The sequence below is a fragment of the Notolepis coatsorum genome (assembly GCF_963971535.1).
Source record: "Notolepis coatsorum genome assembly, chromosome: 4".
Lineage (NCBI taxonomy): Eukaryota > Metazoa > Chordata > Actinopteri > Aulopiformes > Paralepididae > Notolepis > Notolepis coatsorum.
In genome coordinates, this window is record NC_140168.1 from 87,890,143 (window position 1) to 87,912,190 (window position 22,048).

General features: G+C 43.6%; 1 protein-coding gene across 1 annotated transcript in view; it reads right to left on the bottom strand.

Moving 5' to 3' along the window:
• Nucleotides 1-14,846: 14,846 nt before the first annotated feature.
• The window catches only part of ccdc126 (coiled-coil domain containing 126), a 29,190-nt gene continuing 21,988 nt past the window's right edge, over nucleotides 14,847-22,048 (bottom strand). Inside the window, exon 3 of the mRNA XM_084312704.1 lies at nucleotides 14,847-16,854. Within this exon, the coding sequence (XP_084168830.1) occupies nucleotides 16,583-16,854 (272 nt within the window). The 3' untranslated portion in view covers nucleotides 14,847-16,582. The remainder of the gene's footprint in view (nucleotides 16,855-22,048) is intronic.

Here is a 22,048-nt window from a genome sequence, read left to right on the forward strand (position 1 = left end):
GTCTTCCATGAATCAAGAATCAAGAGGTTTATTTGTCACATGGCATACAGTGAAATGCGGCTGGTCATGCCCGCATTGATTGTGCAAAATACAATCATAAAAATAGGCATAGAAAAAAAATAAACATAGAAAAATAAAATAGGTAAGACACAACAAGATATGCATGGTAAAAAAAAAAAATACATGCTAAGTTCCTGCGAAACTGGTTCCTATATACACTACTATACAATTGTAGCTCTTAATGTATCTAAGCTATACTATTAGTACCTCCTTCCTTTAAAGTGACTTTACATTTTTTTAAAGTGACATTTTGTGTAAGTTATTGTTTTAGCGGTTGAATGAATGAATGAATGAAAACTTTATTAACAGATTGCAGAATGGGTACAGTGCAGTACAGCTCAATACATACAATTGTTAAGGGGATGCAGACCAGAGAAAGACTTTCGTCTTGTTTCCACCAGGGTCCCCCATTTGCCGCATGAGTGTTGTGTGTGTGTGTCTGTGTGTGCTCATGTGTACTTGTGAGTGGAGAGTTCAGTGTTCTGATGGCCTGGGGGAAGAAGCTGAGCCGGAGTCTCTCTGTTCTTGCAGCGTGTGACCGTGTCTGATCACATCTCGCTCTTCCTTTACCCCCTGTATAGGCAGAAAATCAAATCCGTCTGACCCACAACCAGGACTGTCAGTGTCTGGCCTGAGTGGCTGTATCCCAGCTCCAGGACTGCTTCGAGGTGACTGAATGGGACGCGTCTATATTTTAAGCAAGTGGCTTGTCCTTCCGCGTTCCCGTTTTGCGCTCTGATTGGCCACGCACGTTTCTGGTCATGTGACATGTGCGCCAATCGTGGGACGGCAAGTTCTGCGCCTATTTCCGGGTCTAACAGCCTGCAAACTACCTAACGCCTAGTTTATCACTGGTTCGCAGTGGTTTCGCAGTTGGTTAAGGTTAGAGTTTGGAATCAGGGCAAGAGCGCCTAAGCTTAACAGTCCAAAAACTTGCCGTCCCACGATTGGCGCACATGTCACATGACCAGAAACGTGCGTGGCCAATCAGAGCGCAAAACGGGAACGCGGAAGGACAAGCCACTTGCTTAAAGTATAGAAGTGAATGGCGTACCTTCAAGGACAGAGGGCCGCAGGTAGATCCTAGAGCGGCATTAGATAACTACACCACTACAGTCATGCATTACATTGTTTTCTGTATGGACATGGTGACTGTCACTAAAAGGGTTTGTTCATTCCCTAACCAGAAGCCGTGGCTGACTGCGGAGGTCAGGTCACACTCCTCCGGGCCAGAGATGCAGCCTACAGGTCTGGGGACGCAGCTGCCTACAGCATCGCCAGGTCAGCTCTAAGGAGAGGCATCAAGGCAGCAAAACTTAAATACAAGGAACGGATCGAGACCCACTTCTCCAACTCCACCAACCCCCGCCGGGTGTGGGAGGGAATCAAAGCCATCACTGACTGCAAGGGGACAACATCACCCATAAATAGCTCTGTCACATTAACCGAGGAGCTGAACCATTTCTATGCCCGGTTCGACAGAGCAAACAGGGACCAAGTAGTGCAGCCCCTCCCCCCCAGCGGCACAGCCCCCGTCCTGAGCCACCATGAAGTCAGGTGTTGCCTCCGGAATACCAACCCAAGGAAGGCAGCAGGACCTGATGGAGTGGTGGGTGGGCCGCATACTGGAGGAGTGTACGGATCAGCTGACGGAGGTTTTTACAGATATATTTAATCTTTCCCTGCTATTATCATATGTCCCAGCATGCTTCAAAACATCCACAATTATACCAGTACCCAAGCAGTCAGTTGTCACGTGCCTGAACGACTACAGACCCGTGGCACTCACCCCCCTCCCTGCTAAGTGTCTAGAGAGACTGGTCAGGAAACACATCACATCCATCATCCCGGCCTCCTTTGACCAATACCAGTTTGCTTATAGGCAGAACAGATCAACTGAAGATGCTATAGCCATTGTGCTTCATACCGCCCTAGAACACCTAGAGAAGAAAAACACCTACGTAAGAATGCTCTTTGTCGACTATAGCTCTGCCTTTAACACTATACTCCCCCGTAAACTCATCAGTAAACTCCAAACCCTGGGTCTGTGTAATATACTGTGTAACTGGGTTTTTGATTGATTGATTGAAAACTTTATTAACAGATTGCAGAATGGGTACAATACAGTACAGCTCAATACACACAATTGTTAAGGGGATGCAGACCAGAGAAAGACTTTCGTCTTGTTTACATCAGGGTCCCCCATTTTCAATTCATCAGGTGCTGGACTTCCTCATAAACCGCACACAAGCCGTCAGGCTGGGCAACTACACCTTGTCCACCCTGTCTCTCAGCACCGGCGCCCTGCAGGGTTTCGTACTCAGCCCATTACTGTACACCCTGCTCACACATGACTGTTCCCCCTCCTACCCCTCCAATTACATCATCAAGTTCGCAGACGATACCACAGTTGTGGGTCTCATAACAAACAACAATGAGTCTGCCTACAGGAGGGAGGTGGAAGACCTTACAGCCTGGTCTGACAACAACAACAACCTGGCGCTCAACATAAAGAAAACAAGAGAGATCATAGTGGATTTCAGAAGATCAAGGCCTGACCACTCCCCTCTGCTCATCAACAACGAGGTAGTGGAGAGGGTCACTGAGTTCAAGTTCCTGGGTCTCAGTGTGAGTGAGACCCTGTCCTGGAGCACCAACACCGCCTCAGTGATCGGGAAAGCTCAGCAACGCCTATACTACCTAAGGAAGCTGAAACAGGCTGGCCTGCCACAAAATCTCCTTGTCAACTTTGATCATTGTGTGGTTGAGAGTGTGCTGACCTACGGTGTGTCTGTGTGGTTCTCCAGCTGCACAAAGGCAGAGCAAGAGGCTCTACAGAGGGTGGTGAAGGCGGCAGGCAGGATCGTCGGGACTCCTCTACCAAACATCACCTCCGTCTTCACCTCCCGCTGCCTCCACCGCTCCAAGTGTATTATCAAGGACCAGTCTCACCCAGCACATCACCTCTTTCAGCTCCTTCCCTCAGGGAGGAGATACCGGTCCATACATGCGAATAGTTCAAGACTTATGAACAGCTTTTTCCCCCAAGCAGTCAGACTGTTAAACTCTCATTGACTGTCCCCTCACATGCACCATGCACTTACCTGGACTTGATAACCACTATGTTACCGCTCATCATGCACTTTAATATTTAAAATATTCTGCTATATGTACAGTGTTATGTGTTTCATGTATGTATATATTGTACTACGGTCTGTGGGAGCTCCCCTGAAATTTCGTTGTATACTTGTGTGCAATGACAATTAAAAGTCTATTCTATTCTAGGCGCTTGCCTGACCGCAGCAGCTTGAACAGGCTGTTGTTGGGGTGGTGGGGGTCTTTCATTATTCTACAGGCTCTGGATTTGCACCTCCTGTTATATAAGTCCTGCAGGGGTGGTAGTGCAATACCCGTAGTACGCTCTGCTGAGCGCACCACTCTCTGGAGTGCCTTCCTGTCCTGTGCCGTGCTGTTTCCAAACTAGGCAGTGATGTTTCCAGTCAGAATGCTCTCTACAGCCCCGGAATAGAAGGAGTGGAGTATCCTCCCCGATACTCTGAACTTCTTTAGCTGTCTCAGGGGATAGAGGCGCTGTTACGCCTTTTTCACCACAGAATCTATGTGTGTAGGCCATTTTCAACCAATCAGAAAGGTTGAACGTGCCACTACACTGCCTGCTAAAAAACAACAGTCCACCATCTTTAAATACCTCGCGTGAGCCATTTAGCCAACGTAGCATTTATTTTTCAGCAAGAAAACAAAGTGCAATAAAAGTGCAATAAACTAAAACGGATACATTCACTGTGTGTTCTGCCTCTCATTTGTTGATGAAACAAAACCAACATCAACACAATTTACCACCAAGAGCGGATAGTTTAGTCTCACAAAAAGATCTCCGGTGTTGTTAGCTACATGCTAATGTGAATGGCATTCTCGATGTATATAGTTAGCATCGAGGCTATTAACGTAGTAACGCTAACGCTAGTAGAAAAGGATGAAAACTTTATTTAACAGATGAATGGGTACAATACAATACGGCTCAATACACACAATTGTTAAGGGTATGCATACTGTTGTAGTTTGGACTGGGCTCCTTATAACAATAACTTGACAACACGTTGGTAGCCGCAGCTACTTACTCTGCTGTAAACACTGGAAATAATCGTGCGTGTTACACATGAATAGGCAATCTGAGGAGGACACAGCTGATATCCTGTATAGCCTCCCCATATGGCCGGTTGGTGTCGGGAGACAGCAAATTATATTAATTATAGCGCGATATTGCAAGTGACTCCCAGAAATAGTTCTGATGTTTGGACTAATGGACGGAGTCGAGGTCCAGCCAGGGGAGAATTTGGTGTCGGTCTCTACTGCGCATGGGCATTGGGCAGAACGGCTCCGTATCCGGCTCGCGCAAATTACAAGGCACCATTGTCGGCGAGTTTGGGCGAGTTTCCAAAACGAAAACACCCTTTCAGCGTTGCCACTAGAAAAACGCGGTTTCCTGCCAAAACTGCGTTTTTTTAAACTTAGACATGCAAACGTAATCATTCGAAAATAAAACGTTGCTGTTTTACCCCAGTGTCTGTGTGTAGACCACAGAGTAGACGACAGAGTACAACAACTTGCAATGGGCCTGGTCTACAAGATACACTACACGACCAAGGTACCCATGTACATGTCAAAATACTTCCCAAAGGTCAGTGAATACCACGATCACAACACCAGAGGGAGCTCCACAAATCATGTCAAACCCAGATTCGGCTCAAATAAGGGACTAAACACGTTTCGCAATTATGCCACATCAATGTGGAACGCCCTACCCAAAGCTGTAAAGGAATGTGGATCACTACCCACTTTCAAAACCTCTCTCAAGGGACACCTACGGGAGACTGCAATTCAACACTGGCCCCTGTAAATATCCTAACCCAATCATTCCAACCCCCTCCAATGTACAGTCATTTAACTAGTATGGTTTTGTCAATAGTTCAATGTACAATTGTGTTTGTTTGTACAGTGTCTCCTCCCCCCCCCCCCTCAATGTACAGTGTTACTTGTTTATACAGTGTGCCCCCCGCCCCCCCAACCACCTCCAATGTAAATTACCCAGTATGGTTGTCAATATCCCAATGTACCCAACCCCCCCCACCCAACCTCCAATGTACAGTTTCTACGTCAAATGTATATACTCCCTTTTCTTGACTCCTTCTGTATCACAAACAGTACTGTATTTGCAAATCTGGTATGTCATAAATGTATAGATGTAGCAGTACTGACTATCTGTATGTCATGTATGTCATATATGTCTATATGAATTGAAAATGGGGGACCCTGATGGAAACAAGACAAACGTCTTTCTCAGGTCTGCATCCCCTTAACAATTGTATGTATTGAGCCGTACTGTATTGTACCCATTCTGCAATCTGTTAAATAAAGTTTTCATTCATTCATTCATTCATGTCAGGTCCTCTGTGATGTGGACTCCCAGGTACTTGAAACTGCTCACCCTGTCCACGATAGCCCCGTTTTATGTGTCCCCTGCTGTATTCTCTTAAAATCCACGATCAGCTCTTTTGGTTTTACCAATGTTCAGGAGTAGGCTGTTATCCCGGCACCAGCGTGCCAGTTCATCAACCTCCTAATAAAGTTGGAAGAAACACCGGTTGCTATGTGTTGATATATGATGAATAGAATAAAATGATATGATGAATATATCAACAAACATTTATGCCCATTGGTCCTCCATGTTGGAAGAAACAACGGTTGCTATGTGTTGATGATGAATAGAAGAAATTATGATATGATGAATATATCAACAAACATTTATAAACCGGTGTTTTATTACTGGATCTAATAAACCAGTCACAGTGGAACAGTGATATCATGTTTCAAAGACGAAAGTCTTTCTCTGGTCTGCATCCCCTTAACAATTGTATGTATTGAGCTGTACTGTACTGTACCCATTCTGCAATCTGTTAATAAAGTTTTCAATCAATCAATCAATCACCTACTCCTGCCACAGAACAGAAATTACTTTCTGAAAGTGGTTTACAGGGCAGCCATGTTGGAAGAAAGAGAACTACACAAACATTCAGTGCAAGGCCTCTTATTGGAAGTCGAAGGTGTTCTTATACAAAACCATCAAATCTGATTTCCACACATTTGATTTCACACTCACAGGATGCACTTTCAAAGCACAAAGAACACAGACATGTGACACAGACACTGTACCCCCCCCCCCATCCGATTGAATTCACAGGGATTAATCTACTGTGATAAACCATTTGAATCGTGACAGGAACTCATTTGAGCGGTCAAACAGTATATTCAGTTTTCTTTATCAAGAGCTTGCTTTTTCACAAAGTAGTCAGTCTGTAGCTAGGAAACTTGACCTCTGCAGACCTCTGATAAAACCATCCTTTAAAAAAAAAAATGCTTAACGTTAGCTTAGTATGTCAAAGTACATTTATGGCACTGATGAACGCAGATAGAGTCTAGCTAACCACTCACTGTACAGCTAAATACACTTCCAGGTCATGATAAACTGTGGCTGGTGTGAGCACCTAGTCTAACTAGGTAGGTGCATGGTTTTATTAAAACGGAAGCAGAAGATTCCAGCGCTCTCAGAGAATCCTTCACTATGTGTTTCACTACCATCTGTAATGTGGTAGTGAAAGGGTTAACCTACTGTAGTGTGGTTGTGAAAGGATTAACCCGTTGGTAGTGAAAGGGTTAACGGAACACAGAGTCAGACGAGAAGATAAAGATACCAATTTCCTCCCTTAAAGCCTAGCTTAGCACAAATTAATGGAAGCGGATACGGACCACTAGCCTATAGCTGTCGGCCAAAAACACACCTCTCCCGGAGTTTTAAACTATAGGCTAGTGGTCCGTATCCGCTTCCATTAATTTGTGCTAAGCTAGACTAGCTTCCTACTGAACACAATCGGTAGGGTGTCCCCCTTTAAAGGACCATAACAGTCTTATTTTGACCTCTCTCCATGACCAGATTGTCCACGTCTTTAACAAATGTCATGTGCATAGTTGTATGAAGTGTATGTTTTGGTGGATCTCAGCCTACCTTTCACACTGTTGCCATTGATGCTGAAAAGGGGTGAAGATATGCTGAATGAAACTTGAGTCACTAGGCGTAGTTAATTTACCCTTGTGAAAATGACTATCACTATATATGTTACTGTATTACTCTACTACAAGCTATTCAAATTCACATAGCAACCAGGAGTTAATAACCAGCTCACCCAACCGAGAGACTCAGTTTCTTCTTTCCCCGGGCCATCAGAACACTGAACACACACGCACACCACATACACTCTCTCACACACACTACACTACAAAAAGGTCACTTTAAGTGGGTAGCACAGCGGACTAAGCGTCTGTCTACCACCGCAGAGACACTGGTATCGAATCCGGCTGTCAGCGATGCCTCCGGCTTGGCCGGTCGTCATACTGGCACAATTGGCAGTGTCAGCGGGAGGGAAGCCGGTGGGTGGTAATCTGGTCGTTGTAAAACAGCGCCTCCTACAGGTCGGTCAGGGCGCCTGCACAGCGAGGGAGGGAAATGGTGAAGTATAGTGTGACCTCCCACGCGTTACACTTTACCAATGAGAGTCCATGCTGTCAGGTGAAAAGAGGCTGCTGGCTGTCTCCTATGTATCGGAGGAAGCATGTGGTAGACTTCAGGGCTCCCTAGACAGACCAGTGGGGGGCACATGCACGCACACGACCAGGAAGGGGAGGGGGGAATTGGCATGAGCGACTAAATTGGGATGAGAGGAAAATAGGAGAAAAAGTGGATAAAAAAAGGTCACTTTAAAAAACTGATCTGTATATTATTGTATATATTACTCATTGCCTTTATTCTTAAGCTTAGCATTTTATTTTATTCTTATTACTTTTTTATCATGTCTTTTTTTATTCTATTTTATTATTTGTATTTTTGGACAAACGAGGCGGGCATGGCCACCTACATTTCACTGCATGAGTATGTATGTGACAAATAAAACTCTTGAATCTTGAATCAACTCAATGCAGAGGTTTGTCGTGCAGCACTTATCCAAAGCGCTTTACAATTTGTTCCTCACATTTTACCCATTCACTCACACATTCACACATTAATTTAGTTAAAGACGGAGGCAACCAGTAATGGCGAGAAGTCAACATTAGACTGGTGTGGTCCTTTAAGGGGGAACACCACCTGAATTAAGGATTACAATATGTTATTTCCATGGCCCAGGGAGGTCCAATCAATATTTATGAACATGAGCTATACTCTCCCATAAAGCCAGACACCCGAGAAGTAGAACACTCAAATTTGCAAAGTCTGGAGCTGTTCCATACACAATGCATAACATACAGAATCTGAAGTGAATGTGTCCCCTAGGTTGTAAATGTGTCTTTACTCTACTCCATCATGCTCCCCTTTTCTGTAGAAGTTACAGTTACTGTACCATATTCTCATTGCGGTCTGTTTTTGCTCTTATATCATGCTCAGGTTGGGTTCCTTTCCACCTAGTTCCCACAAGAGAATAGATTTTGTTGGACCCACAGAATGCTTATTTGAGGTGTTAATACTCACATGAGCTTTATTCTCCATGCAGTCGTTCTGAAACAGAATATGTTTCCGGTGCCCTCAGTGTCACCTCTCCCAATGCATCGTCTATGGAGCGGCTCCCTCCCGACTTTATACTTGATGACATCACAAGTTTGAGTTTCAGGGGTGTAAAAAGTACCCAGAAATTATACTTAACCCTTTCACTGCCACACGACAGAAGGTTAACCCTTTACTATCACACAACCGACGGTCACCTTCTGTGTATTGTCGCAGTGAAAGGGTTAAGTATAATTTCTGGGTACTTTTTACACCCCTGAAACTCAAACGTGCCACACGACAGAGGGTTAACCCTTTCACCACCACACTACAGACGGTTAACCGTCTGTGGTGTAAGGTTAACCCTTTCACTACCACACTACAGACGGTTAACAGTCTGTGGTGTGGTAGTGAAAGGGTTAACCTTCTGTAGTGTGGGAGTGAAAGGTTTGAAGACGCACTGAAGGATGTAATCAGAGAGCGCTGCATCTTCTTCCGCTTCAGGCTGTGACAAAACGCAGATTTGTTTTGTGTAAATGTAAAGCATTTTTTTTTTTATTGAACAATTTAATCATTCTGATTAACCTATAAGTCTGTTTCAAGTATTCAGCTGAATAGATGTTTCCAAACCCAATTGGGGGTCAATCAATCAATCAATGCAGTCTTCCCAGGAGTCAGACGAGGAGTGACTCAATTCAATCTTGTTTTGTTGTTGGTAGTTTGTTGTTGGTAGTTGTATTTATTCACTTTCGATGGAGCTAGCTGCTCCCTACTGCTTCCAGTCCTTATGATAAGCTAGGCTAGCAGGCACCTGGACCTCTTTCTCCGGGAGCTTCTGGACACACAAGAGATGAAACTGACATCAATCTTCTTGTCCAGACTCTGGGGAAGATGGCAAATAAGTGCATTTCCCTAAATGTCGCAGTGTTCCTTTAAGATGTTATGTTTGAATATCACATTCCCAATTGATTTGGATTGACTTTATAACAGCAAATACACAAGGCATCAAGGAGAGGACGAAACAGACTTAACGCGGCTCCTTTATCACCATGTCGTACACACTGCTTTTGTCCCATTTGCAAAATCTCCTTGCTGAAGGTACTGTAACACTGCCCACCTTCACAACCTCAAAGCAAGTCGTCCCCATGCGCCATCCCCTGTATGGACACAGACAGACAACCAGGGACGCACCGATACCACTTTCTCCACCGTTGATACCGAGTGCTAACCATTAGGGAGGTGTAGTGGTTACGTCATTGTTGTTTCCGGCCGGTCCACCTCGCTTGAAATTGAAATGTATTTCCAATGGACACATTTCTAAATAGTCTCGTTTAAAACAAATAAAGCATGAACATTGGCATGGTGTACCTTTGTGTGTGTATTCATCCACAATCTATAGCTCAACATAAAATAATTACGTATAATTTTATTTTAACCAAAAACGAACCTCTTAACTCATTGACCGCCGGGGACTACCCTCATCCTGTTCTAGCCAGGCCACGGTTTAAAGATAGGAGTGCGTCACCTTGTTTGTAGAGCTATATCTATATTATATATTATAGCTATGGATACAATACTATGGTCATTTGACAGTAACTATCTTCTGTCCAATATGCAAAAAAGAATAAACATTTTCATGCATACGTTCGCGCGTTATAAGTATAGTTTCGGAATGATCCGGGTTAATTCCTGGGAAACTGAGTTAAAGCGCGCTACGTGAATCCTACTAAAAGCATTGGCGTTTCATCCCTGGACACGCTACTATTTCCAAATCAACTGTATATAATAGGTATCATGTTTCATCATGAATGCATGGAGGGGGGGGGGGGGGTCGTTTTGATGCCTTGATTGCCAGTAACGGCATTCGTTTCAAACACAAAAAACACTGATCAGCTGGATCGGATTGAAAACATTGTACAATCAAGCTGAAATTGACGTCAGATAGTCCTTACCTGTGGTCGGTGAAAGTGGCCATTTTAGTTTTTGAGGACTGCATACTTTTTTTGCAAACCAAAATACTATACTTTATACTTATAGCACATGCATGAGCCTAGTCTCTTTTGAAAGATGACATTCTGAAGCCTGATACAAAGAAATTTTACTTTTAATGCTAATGAAATAGAGTAACATAGGTCTGAACTTGAGTTGTAGAAAAACTTGTTACTCACGTTATTCTGTAGTAGTTAGTAGTCCAGAAGAAGTATAGTATAATGGTATGGCTGAAAAAATACCCTGGGTCCATAGCCTTGTGTAGTACATGTCCAAATTCCATAAAAATGCGTTCAGAAGTGAGTGATTAGAAGCAGTTTTGGTAAATAGTGAGAGCTCAGAAAACGATTTTCTCAGACGGATAATTATTTTTTTTAATCCTCTCTTTCTCCGATTTTTTCTCCCCGTCCCAATTTAGTCGTTGTGCCAATTCCCCCCCTCCCCTACCTGGTTGTTGTGCGCATGTTCTCCTACTGGTCGGTACAAGGGAACCCTGAAGTCATCTGCACGCTTCCTCCGACACGTGCGGCGACAGCCAGTGACTCTTTTTTCACCTGGCAGCGAGGACTCTCATTGGTGAAGTGTAACGCGTGGGAGGTCATGCTGCCTTCATCAAGTCCTGCCTCCGCTGAGCAAGCGCCCAGAGCTGACCTGTAGGTGTCGCTGTCCACAACGCCAGTTTCCCACCCACGGCTTCCCTCCCCCTAACCCAGCCAAACGAGTTAGTATGATGATCAGCCCAAGCCAAGGCAATGCTGACTCCGGGAGTCGAGACCGCAGCCTCTTGCATTGGTGACGAGCAAAATCTCTGCTACGCCACCTGACCGCCCCTTTCGACGGAGAATCCTCTTCCTGTTTTAGCTCGTGACTTTTCACCTAGATCCGATTCACTCATTCCCACATGGGGTACCATTGGAAAGCCCTACTCATTGGTTACAACCCTGTTCAATAATTTTCGAGATCGCCGAATGATTGACGGAAGTAGAGAGTCGGGAGTGGCATTTGAAAAAATTTAAAGTCTGCCGTCTACTTCGGCGCACGCCTCACATATCGGCATGTAACTCGAGAACCGCTGAACGGATATCGACGGGCAACAAATAGGGCTTTAATTCGATATATATATTGTATTAAAAAATATGCACACCCAAGCCGCTAGAGGTCGCCAAAGTTCCGGTGGGCAAATCGTCCTCAAGAGGGCCCACATGTGGGCGGCTAAGTGGCGCAGTGGGCAAGGGGCTCGCCACTAACGAAGGAGATGCTGGGTTCGAGCCCAGCTCTCTCCGTTGCTTCCGGCTTGGCTGGTCGTTCATACTAATACAATTGGCAGTATTAGGGGGTGGGAAAGCCGGTGGGTGGGGATCGGACGTTGTGGACGGCGACTCCTACAGGTCGGTTGGTGCGCCTGTACAGCAGAATCAGGAAGCAACGGGGGCAGCGTGAGCCTCCCACGCGTTACTCCTCGCCGTTGAGAGATCGTGCTGTACAGGTGAAAAGATGCGACGGCTGCCTCCTCATGTACCGGAGGGGACACGTGATGCAAGGCTTCGTCCACATTGCAGCCGACCAGTGGGAGGCATGGTCTAACAACGTTCGAGACAGGGGAGGGTAGAATTGGACAATACGAAATTGGGATGGGAGAAAAATAGAAAAAATGGGGAGAAAAAGTAGATAAAAAAAAAAGAGGGCCCACATGTGGGCCGTTGCATGCTAAGAGGGTAATTACAATAATGTTAGTGATGGAAGGGAAATCATTTTGTGCAAAAATGGAAAGCTTGCCAATGTTCATGAGGCAGAATTATTACAATAGCCGATAATACATTTTTCCAATGATAAATCCCTATACGAGTGGACCGCGCGGGAAACTAAAGTGACGTCAGACTACAACTCCCTATTGTCATCATCATATGATAATAATATATTTTATTGGATTATTTTAAATTACCGTGACATGGAATCTAGGACATGTTCTTTTTATAAATGAGGCCGGGGGGCTTTCTTGAGAGGGCAGCAACAGGGTTGGAAAGGAACGTGTGAAGAACTCAACGCCTACACCTTAAAATATCATGGCCGTCTAAGCCAGACCGATCGCCGCCCCGCCATTCTTTTAGGGAATCTAAAATGGAGTCACAGTGTAACAAGAACCCTGAACATATCGGCTCGTCTTTTCAACTATACTACAGGGCTAAACATTTGACTGTATAGTACATTCAGTCAATTCCCATATCTAAAAATAAACGGCTCCCAACACAGGGAATAGGTCTACAGACCTATTTCAAGCCATCCCGTTGTGATTGGAGGATCAAGAAAAGAGGGTGAGGTTTGAGATGGGTCAACTGGGACATAGCGGAAACACACTATTGATAATTTACCATACTCTCAACACACTTAAAACCATATTTCGTTAAATGGGTAATTACTGTACACAGCCTTCAACGCGAGTGCAAATAACATTCTTTGGATTATCTCTTTCAGAGCTACTATAAAATATTTATATTCTATATGTAGGATCTAAAAAATAAAATAAAAAAATGATTATACTAAAAAAGCACATGGGCTCATTGCAAATTGAAATACAGCTTTTCCTGACTACTACTCGTAAGATAGCCTCTCCCCTCGGGTCTTAAACGGAGAGAAATAAACAAATAGTCTTGCCAGCAGAAATGGTTGTTTTTCTGAAGTCACTTTGACTTACCGTGGCGATGTGCGTTAGGGTTGTGCCACAATCCTGGCCACGTCATCACATTACAGGAAAAGGATGTTTTTATCCTCTGTACTAGCTGTACCCAGTACCCACTGTAGATGGTTGTCACTTAGCTGGCCAAGCTGCAATGCCGGAACTCATAATCTACATTTTCACCTAGAAATATGCTTATGAACCTTAACCCTTTCACTACCACACTACAGAAGGTTAACCTTTCACTACCACACGGTTAACCTTCTGTAGTGTGGTTGTGAAAGGGTTAACCCTTTTTCATGTGGCAGGGAAATGGTTTTAACCTTCTGTATTGTCGCAGTGAAAGGGTTAACCATCTGGTAGTGTGGTAGTGAAAGGGTTAACCTCAGTGGAGAGACCCCACATCCAACCCTAACCTAAAATATGAGGACGAAATATTTCCAAAGATATATCGATTTTCACCCTTGCAGCTTGGCCGTTTAACTCTTTCACTACCAAATGGTTAACCCTTTCACTGTGACAAGACATAAGGTTAACCCTTTCACTGCCACACGACAAAGGGTTAACCCTTTCACCACTGAACAGTCTGTAGTGTGGTAGTGAAAGGGTTAACCTTCGGTAGTGTGGTAGTGAAAGGGTTAAGGACCACCACTGTAAACGAGCCTCTTATACAGAGCTAAACTTCCAACAAAAAGAAAATTCCCAGTAAGCATTGCACACTGACAGACGAGACGTTGCCTCGGTAACGCACAGAAATTGAGAAATTGTCTTTTTCCTTTTTTTTGGGATCAAATCTAGACATTTTCTTTTTCCTATACTTTTAATGAAATTACATCACCACATTTCTCAACATGTCCGTTTCAGACCCGAGAGAGCTAGCTTGCGTTCCATGGGTCTGACATAAGGCTGAACTATAATAAAATATATCTTATTGTGATTATTCTTGCCTGATATTGCAATACGATTCACATTATTAGAGGGAATGCTAATTTTTACGTCATTACTCTCCATTTAATTGAAAAAGATAGAAATTACCATGGTGACTCTCTCCCAGCCTCACCCAGACGATAACCTAAACGGAGGCAAAGAGCCAAAAACATTTATTGAAAATAAATCTTTATCGAATTCATAAAACGATTATGGCAGATACCGCAGTCGACACGACCGCAACCAAAGAGGTTACAGCGAAGGAGCTGAAAGAGAAGAAAGCAGTCAAAAAGAAAGAAGTCGAGGTGGAGAAGGACAGCAAGGACAGCAAGGATGCACCTGCCAATGGAACAAACGGTGGCGACCACAGTGACAAGGTGGCAAAGGAGGAACACAAGAATGGAAGTCAGAAGGCTCCCCCTGCTGAGGAAGAGGTTGATGCGCAGCCCGTGAAACATGAAGCTGGAGAGGAGGAAAAGGTGGAGTCAAAAAAGCAGAAGGGGGGGGGAAGGAGACTCAAAAGAAGCTAAACAGTGTTTTTGTGGAGGCAAGCATCTGCAATGTTAATTGACCCCTCTTAAATCTTAGGCTTTGGTCATTTGTTTTGTATGCATTTCACGCAAGTTTGTACCATTTATACTCTACATGGACTGTTTTTTTTCCCTGTTTCAATGAGTTGGTTATGGCAGGGTAAACTGTGTCCAAGCCTTTTTTCTTCTCTTTTCGAATGCAGTTATTTCACGAATGACATTTGGTTACTTAAGCCACTGATTTGTATATTCTGGTTCTTGAATAAATCATGTCTTAAAAAAAAAAAAAAAATAATAATAATAATAATACAAAACATAATACCATGGTGGGATTTATCCACGAGGATCTGTGCTAAACAAGGATGTTTTCCAAAAGTCTGTAGGATACGATTTGAGGACCGGGCCATCCCGGCAACACTTATTAACGTAGAACCATATTTTGACACACATTTCACCTTTAAACAAATATTGCAGCCTCCTGCTGAGATATTGCACTAGGTTCATTTAGGCGATTTCCATACAATTTCGATTAATCGTTCAGCCCTAATCTGATTCTGAACCCGTCAGGCCATTATCGAGAGTGCACCCACACTCTATACACACTACAGCCTTTCTGATATGGTGAAGCGGTATTGCAAATTCATAGGTCCTGCACGCCTCTATACTTCCCACAAGCAAGTTGTCCTTCCGCGTTGCTCTGATTGGCCACGCACGTTTCTGGTCATGTGACATGTGCGTGCGCCCAATCGTGTGACGGCAAGTTCTTTGGCCGGTTAAGCTTAGGCGCTCTTTCGAAGTTGGTTAAGGTTAGAGTTTGTCTTAGAGCAGGGCGATAGACCACCAGCCCTGATTCCAAACTCTAACCTTAACCAACTGCGAAAGAGTCGCCTAAGCTTAACCAGTGATGAACTAGGCGTTAGGTCGTTTGCAGGCTGTTCGACGCGGAAATAAGCTAAGACACTGCTCGTCATGCGATTGGGCGCACATGTCACATGACCAGAAACGTCAGTGGCCAATCAGATTCGCAAAACGCACAAACCGTATGTCAGTGGCCAATCAGAGCAACGTGGAAGGACAACTTGCTTGTGGGAAGTATAGACGCGTCCTGCACACGCCGGAGCTTACATAGACATTTTCTTAAAGAGGTAAATTCCGTGGGATGAGAGTTTCACTTTCAACGTTTGTTCGTCACGCTGCGTTTTGTTGTGCGACGGTCAGAAGTTCCATTCTAGATGCTGTTGTGTAAAAAGCAGCCAAAGTTCAAGCCAAAGCGTCAGTCACGGCAATTATATAACAAAAAAGAAATGATATATATATATATATCAACAAAGAAAATTATATATATAACAAAGAGAAAAAAAGGTGCCATGTAGTCTTTGTAAAAAATACAAATAAATATCAGCATAAGAGAGAAAACAAGAGCGTAAAGGGAGTCTGTCTCCTCTTCGTCCGGATTGGCTGAACGCTTGTGAAACTCCTCCCACTTCCGCCATAAATGGTAAATGGCTGCATTTATATAGCAGCTTTTATCCAAAGCACTTTACAATTTGTTCCTCACATTTTACCCATTCACTCACACACACACACCGACGGCGGGGGCAACCATGCAAGGTGCCGACCTGCTCATCAGGAGCAGTTAGGGGTTAATTGTCTTGCGCCATGAGAGAGAGAGAGAGAGAGAGAGAGAGGACGCCAACCCGTCTCGCTATTGCTTTTCGACCGCCTAGTACTGTTAGATCAGCGATTAACTTGTGAGTGATGCGTTAATAAAAGAAAAAGCTAAATCCGCCGCCACTACGCCCCTTGATGCGGTCTGGGCCTGTTGGGCGTCTGCGGGGGGGGGGAGCGCGGCGTCTGCGGGGGGGGGAGGTGCGGCGTCTGCGCGCGGCTGCTGAGGGCCTCCTGCTTCGGTGCTTTCTGTAAGGCGGCGGCGAGGGCGCCCCCTGCTGCGTGGGAGGAGGTGTTGGTGGAGGACGCGTTGACCACAATGTCGATCCTCCCCTCCAGTTTGACCAAGCGTGTGAGAATGTCGTCCAGCAGCACGGCGATGGTCCTCTTCAGATCGGCTGTGAGAGAGAGAGAGAGAGGCAGAGAGAGAGGCAGAGAGAGAGGCAGAGAGAGAGACAGAGACAGAGAGAGAGAGAGAGAGAGACAGATAGAGAGATAGACAGAGACAGAGACAGAGAGAGACAGATACAGAGAGAGAGACAGACAGACAGACAGACAGAGAGAGACAGAGAGAGAGAGACGGAGAGAGACAGACAGAGAGAGATACAGAGAGAGAGAGAGAGAGAGAGAGAGACAGAGAGAGACAGAGAGAGAGAGAGAGACAGAGAGAGAGAGAGACAGAGAGAGAGAGAGACAGAGAGAGACAGAGACAGACAGACAGAGAGAGACACAGAGAGAGACAGACAGAGAGAGACACAGAGAGAGACAGACAGAGAGAGATACAGAGAGAGATACAGAGAGAGAGAGAGAGAGAGAGAGAGAGAGAGACAGAGAGAGAGACAGAGAGAGAGAGAGAGAGAGACGGTGAGGAATCAATGGAAATGAGTGAGCATGATTGAGCAAAATGTGTGCAAGCATGTGTGTATGTTAAAGGAACACACCAACGGGGAGCTCCCGTAGCTCACCGCATATCTCGGCGCTATTTCTGCGTCGGGGAAAACCGTGCTCGTCACGGATCTGGGGGACACGAGTTCGATTCCCGGACCCGCCGTCATTTCTCAGAATGTCTTCCCCTACTCTACATCCCATTTCAACCTGTTTCTGTCGGTCATGCTTGACCAGAAAAGCGATAAACGCTAAAAAATAAAGTTTAAAAAAAAGGAACACACCAACATTTGGGGAAATTAGCGTATCATCTTCTCCAGAGAGAGATAAGAAGATAAGATACCAGTTACAGATACAAGCTATCTGGCTGCACGTTAGCCTAGCTTAGCACAATGAAGGGAAGCGGACATGGCCGGTTAGCCTTCGGGAGTGGTGTTAGTTGGACAATGCCTAGGCTAACCGGCCATGTCTGCTTCCATTCATTGTGCTAAGCTAGGCTACCGTGCAGCCAGATAGCTTTCTACTGAACGCACAGAGAGGAAACTGGTATCTATCTTCTTGTCTCTCTCTGGAGAAGACGGTAAGCTAATTTCCCAAAATGTTGGCATGTTCCTTTAACTCTTTGGACGTCACGCAGTTGAGCATCGTTTGTACTTACCACGCCGTACTTACCACGCTCTAAAAGATAGGAATAAGTGGCTGTGTTTGCAGGGCTATAACTATATTCTATATTATAGCTATGGATACAATACTATGGCCCATTTGATATCGACTATCTATCTTTCAATATGTGTTAAAGAAATAATTTTTTCGTCCATACATTCCCGTTTTATACCGTGGTGAATATGAGTATAGTTTAGAGCAGTGGTTCTCAAACTTTTTACACAAAGTACCACCTGAGAACGTAGCTGGCTCTCCAAGTACCACCATATGACCGGCGTTAAAATACAGTCTATTCAGCTATGCACAGTTCACGCAGGAGGCAAATATATTCCTAATACCATTATTTATTGTTAACTTTTGTCAGACACAGCCACAATGTACAAAGGGATAGATAGCACTAGAACTAGCAAACGCTTCCACACAACTCATACAATGCAAGGGGCATTGAGAACATAATAACTAACATTCTCACATAGCAAGTGAGAAAACTAAGAACAACTGTATTTCAGCAAATGTACTTAATTCTCTCTCTCTCTCTATCTCACACAGCAAGCAATTGTCCGTCATTCTCACACACACACACACACACACACACACACACACACACACACACACACACACACACACACACACACACACACACACACACACACACACACACACACACACACACACACACACACACACACACACACACACACACACACACACACACACACACACACACACACACACACACACACACTTCTGGTGCAGGAATTTTTGAAATTGTACCCTTTAAATGCCAGTGTTTGTGATGGGCATCACAAATTATTGTAAAAAAGAAAAGAAAACACATATTCAATACATTTTTTAATGTTTACCCTTTAAATGCCAGTTTGTGTGATGGCATCACAAATTATTGTTAAAAAAAACACAAAAAGTTAAATATTTACAATATATCAAATGCAAAGTACATTTTTCTGGGGGGGATTATTACAGGCTAGGCATGTGTCAATGATTAGCAGCAACACATATTTTGATGGATTTTTTTGTAATGTCAGATTTAACACCAACTCTTTTCAGAAAAGTGGGAGTATTTCATTTTTTATCTGACATTACAAGAAATCTAAAAATAAATGGTTATGATCAGGGCTGAAGTTGAATTAAAGATTTATGACTGTTTAGACTGCATTACTCTCTGTCACAGTGATCTCCTGGTTGTTCCCCACTTAGATTATCTAACTATCGCGCTGCCGCAACCAGAAACACTGGCCTGGCCTGCTTCTAAGTTCAGTGGCCTGACTGCAAAAAAAAAAATTTGTATTTTTTTTTTTTTAGCTTTTTTGGAAATGTTTTCAAGTACCACCAGCAGTACCACCAAGTACCACTAGTGGTACGCGTACCACAGTTTGAGAACCACTGGTTTAGAGTAATCCTGTCTAATCCCAGAAAATGACGCTATGCAGCAATACGTGCATTTCACTAAAAACTAGGGCTGTCTTAAATACTTCGAAGCTTCGTTCGATGGGCATGGGATTCGAATATGAAAATAAAATTTGAATATATTAAAAAGAAAAGAAAATAATAATAATTTTCTTTTTTTGTGCAAAATCAACTCTGCCTCTCTTTGTTAATTACAACAAGCAATGCTGTTTGTTATTTAAGATGAGGTCGGACTCGGCACTGACAGATTTGTGTTCATTGTGCTGCTTTTATAAAGCCTCAAATGACGGCTTACAATATTTCATAAAAGCAAAGTGTTTCGTTTGTCTAAGATTTAAACTTTACAGCACTGACAAAGTTGAACAAAGTGCTGTACAAGTCCCACAACATAAACAAATATATAATTTAATTATTTTTTTTAATCTCGAAGCTTCGAATTAAAATCGAATCTCGGCCCCGAAGCTTCGAATTCCAAAAGAAAATTCAAAGGTCAGCCCTACTAAAAACGTTGCCGTTTCTCGCCTGTACACGCTACTATTTCGTTTTTTTTTTATGCTTTGATCGTCACCAACGGCACACGTTGTGGAGTAACGTTACACACAAATGTTGTGATTGAAGTGAAGTCATGGGGTCACAGCAGGATGTACCCCAAAAAGAATATTCCAATTATCTGATCGATAATCTGATCAATTATCTATCTATTGATGTCCATTGTGTCGCCAACATAATCCACCACACATCATGCGTCGGGAGCATTTGATTCTTCTCAATCCGACCGTTATAACCGTTATAACTGCTCCCCTTCTTTCTTTTTGAAAGAAACAACCCGGAGACATTAGATTGACGCACAGGCCAAGATACAAGGTTTCAAAGGGTGCTCGATACCGCCGTCTAGCTGGATGCGGCCGGTATTGCACTTTGGCGATCTCAGACTAATTTCCTATGGTTGGTAACACCAGGCTCCCTGGATGGATAATGAATACAAATATCTAAAAAAAGGAAAAACGACCCAGAAACGTAAAAAGAAATTTTTGGCACTCTACGGTCGGGGACCAGAAACGTAATAAGCCGTTTTTGGCACAGAAAGTGTTAAGAGAGAAAGAGAGAGAGACAGAGAGAGAGTAATTTACACATATTGCAGCCCATCTCTCTTTCATACATTATGGCTAAAAATAATTGTCAAAGTCATTGGTATCCATCAATGCTGGAGGGTGACGGCGAGAGAGAGAGAGAGAGAGAGAGAGAGAGAGAGAGAGAGAGAGAGAGAGAGAGAGAGAGGGCATTGTATCGTAAAATTAAGGCTGTCAAAGTTAACGCGGTATTAACGCGTTATCGCCCGATTCTATTAACGCCACTATTTTTTTTAACTCACGATTAACTTTTAAGATTTTTTTTAATTTAATTTTTATTTAAATACTTTTTTTTTAACTAAACTTCACTCAGGTGTATTATTGATGCTCTCATTGATACTATGTTTGTTTCTGAAGTGTGTGTGTGCGTGTGTGTGTGTGTGTGAGAGAGAGATGAGGAAGGGGCAAGAGAGAAAGAGAGCTGGGAGAGTGTGTGTGAGAGAGAGAGAGAGGGGGGGGTGATTACTCAGCCCTTGTGTGGGTGATTGTAACTAGTTCCTAACGTTTTCTTTCCCCTATTATTTCATGCACACTTTATTCATTGTTTTAAATTATTGTTTTCTTTTAAGTTTGATGCAAATTTGCAATGCATGAGGGTCATCCTTTTGTGTTAAATGGCTGCATAAAGCAAGCATTTGTTGACTCTCGTGTTGATAAGAGTATTAAAACGTGGAACTTGAAAAATATCCGTTTTAAGGTAGATAAAAAAATAAAAATTGCGATTAACACTTTAATCGCCATGGGTTAAATTCATAATTTACCATCCCTCGCCAGCTCTATTTGTCTATGGAGAAGTTCCCCTTCTTTGCAGGGCTATAACTTTTTAAATTCTATTGCTAAATTGCCATTATTATGGCCCATTCAATGTCCTATATGTATTGTTCAGGGTGTAGCAACGTTAAACTTTTTCATTCACATATTCATACTAAAATATGGTCTAAAGTATAAGTATGTTTTTATCGTTTTCTGCAGCTTTCTTCAGAACGTGATTTATAGCTCCAAATGCATTATATTGATGATGAAATACAGTTTGGTAGGAATCTGTGCGAGATAAAAAATGTCAACTGGACGTGGTTCTAGAAGTTTCTACGCATCATCTGATGATGACCGGATGGGCGGGGGATCGTTTATAATTCCGTGGGCAGCGTTAGATGATTCATCCAGAGTGGGTCATATGTTCATCAGATCAGTTAGTATAGAAGACGTTAGAAAATAACGCTGAATCTTACCGTGGCTTCCTCGCGCCGCTGGCAGATGAGCGTGGAACAGAATCTTTTCTATTATGGGATGGAGAAATGCCCGATCCATTTCCAGGTTGTATAATAGTATATACGTCCAAATCATGTTGTTTTTTCGAGTTATTTGCACCGATCGATGTTCACTGTGTCAATACGGAGTCTCTCTAACGATAGCGAGTGGCCGGACCACATATGGTCCTGGATGAGCACTACCGGTTCAAAGGTTAATTTCCGGTTGGCGATCTGCCGAT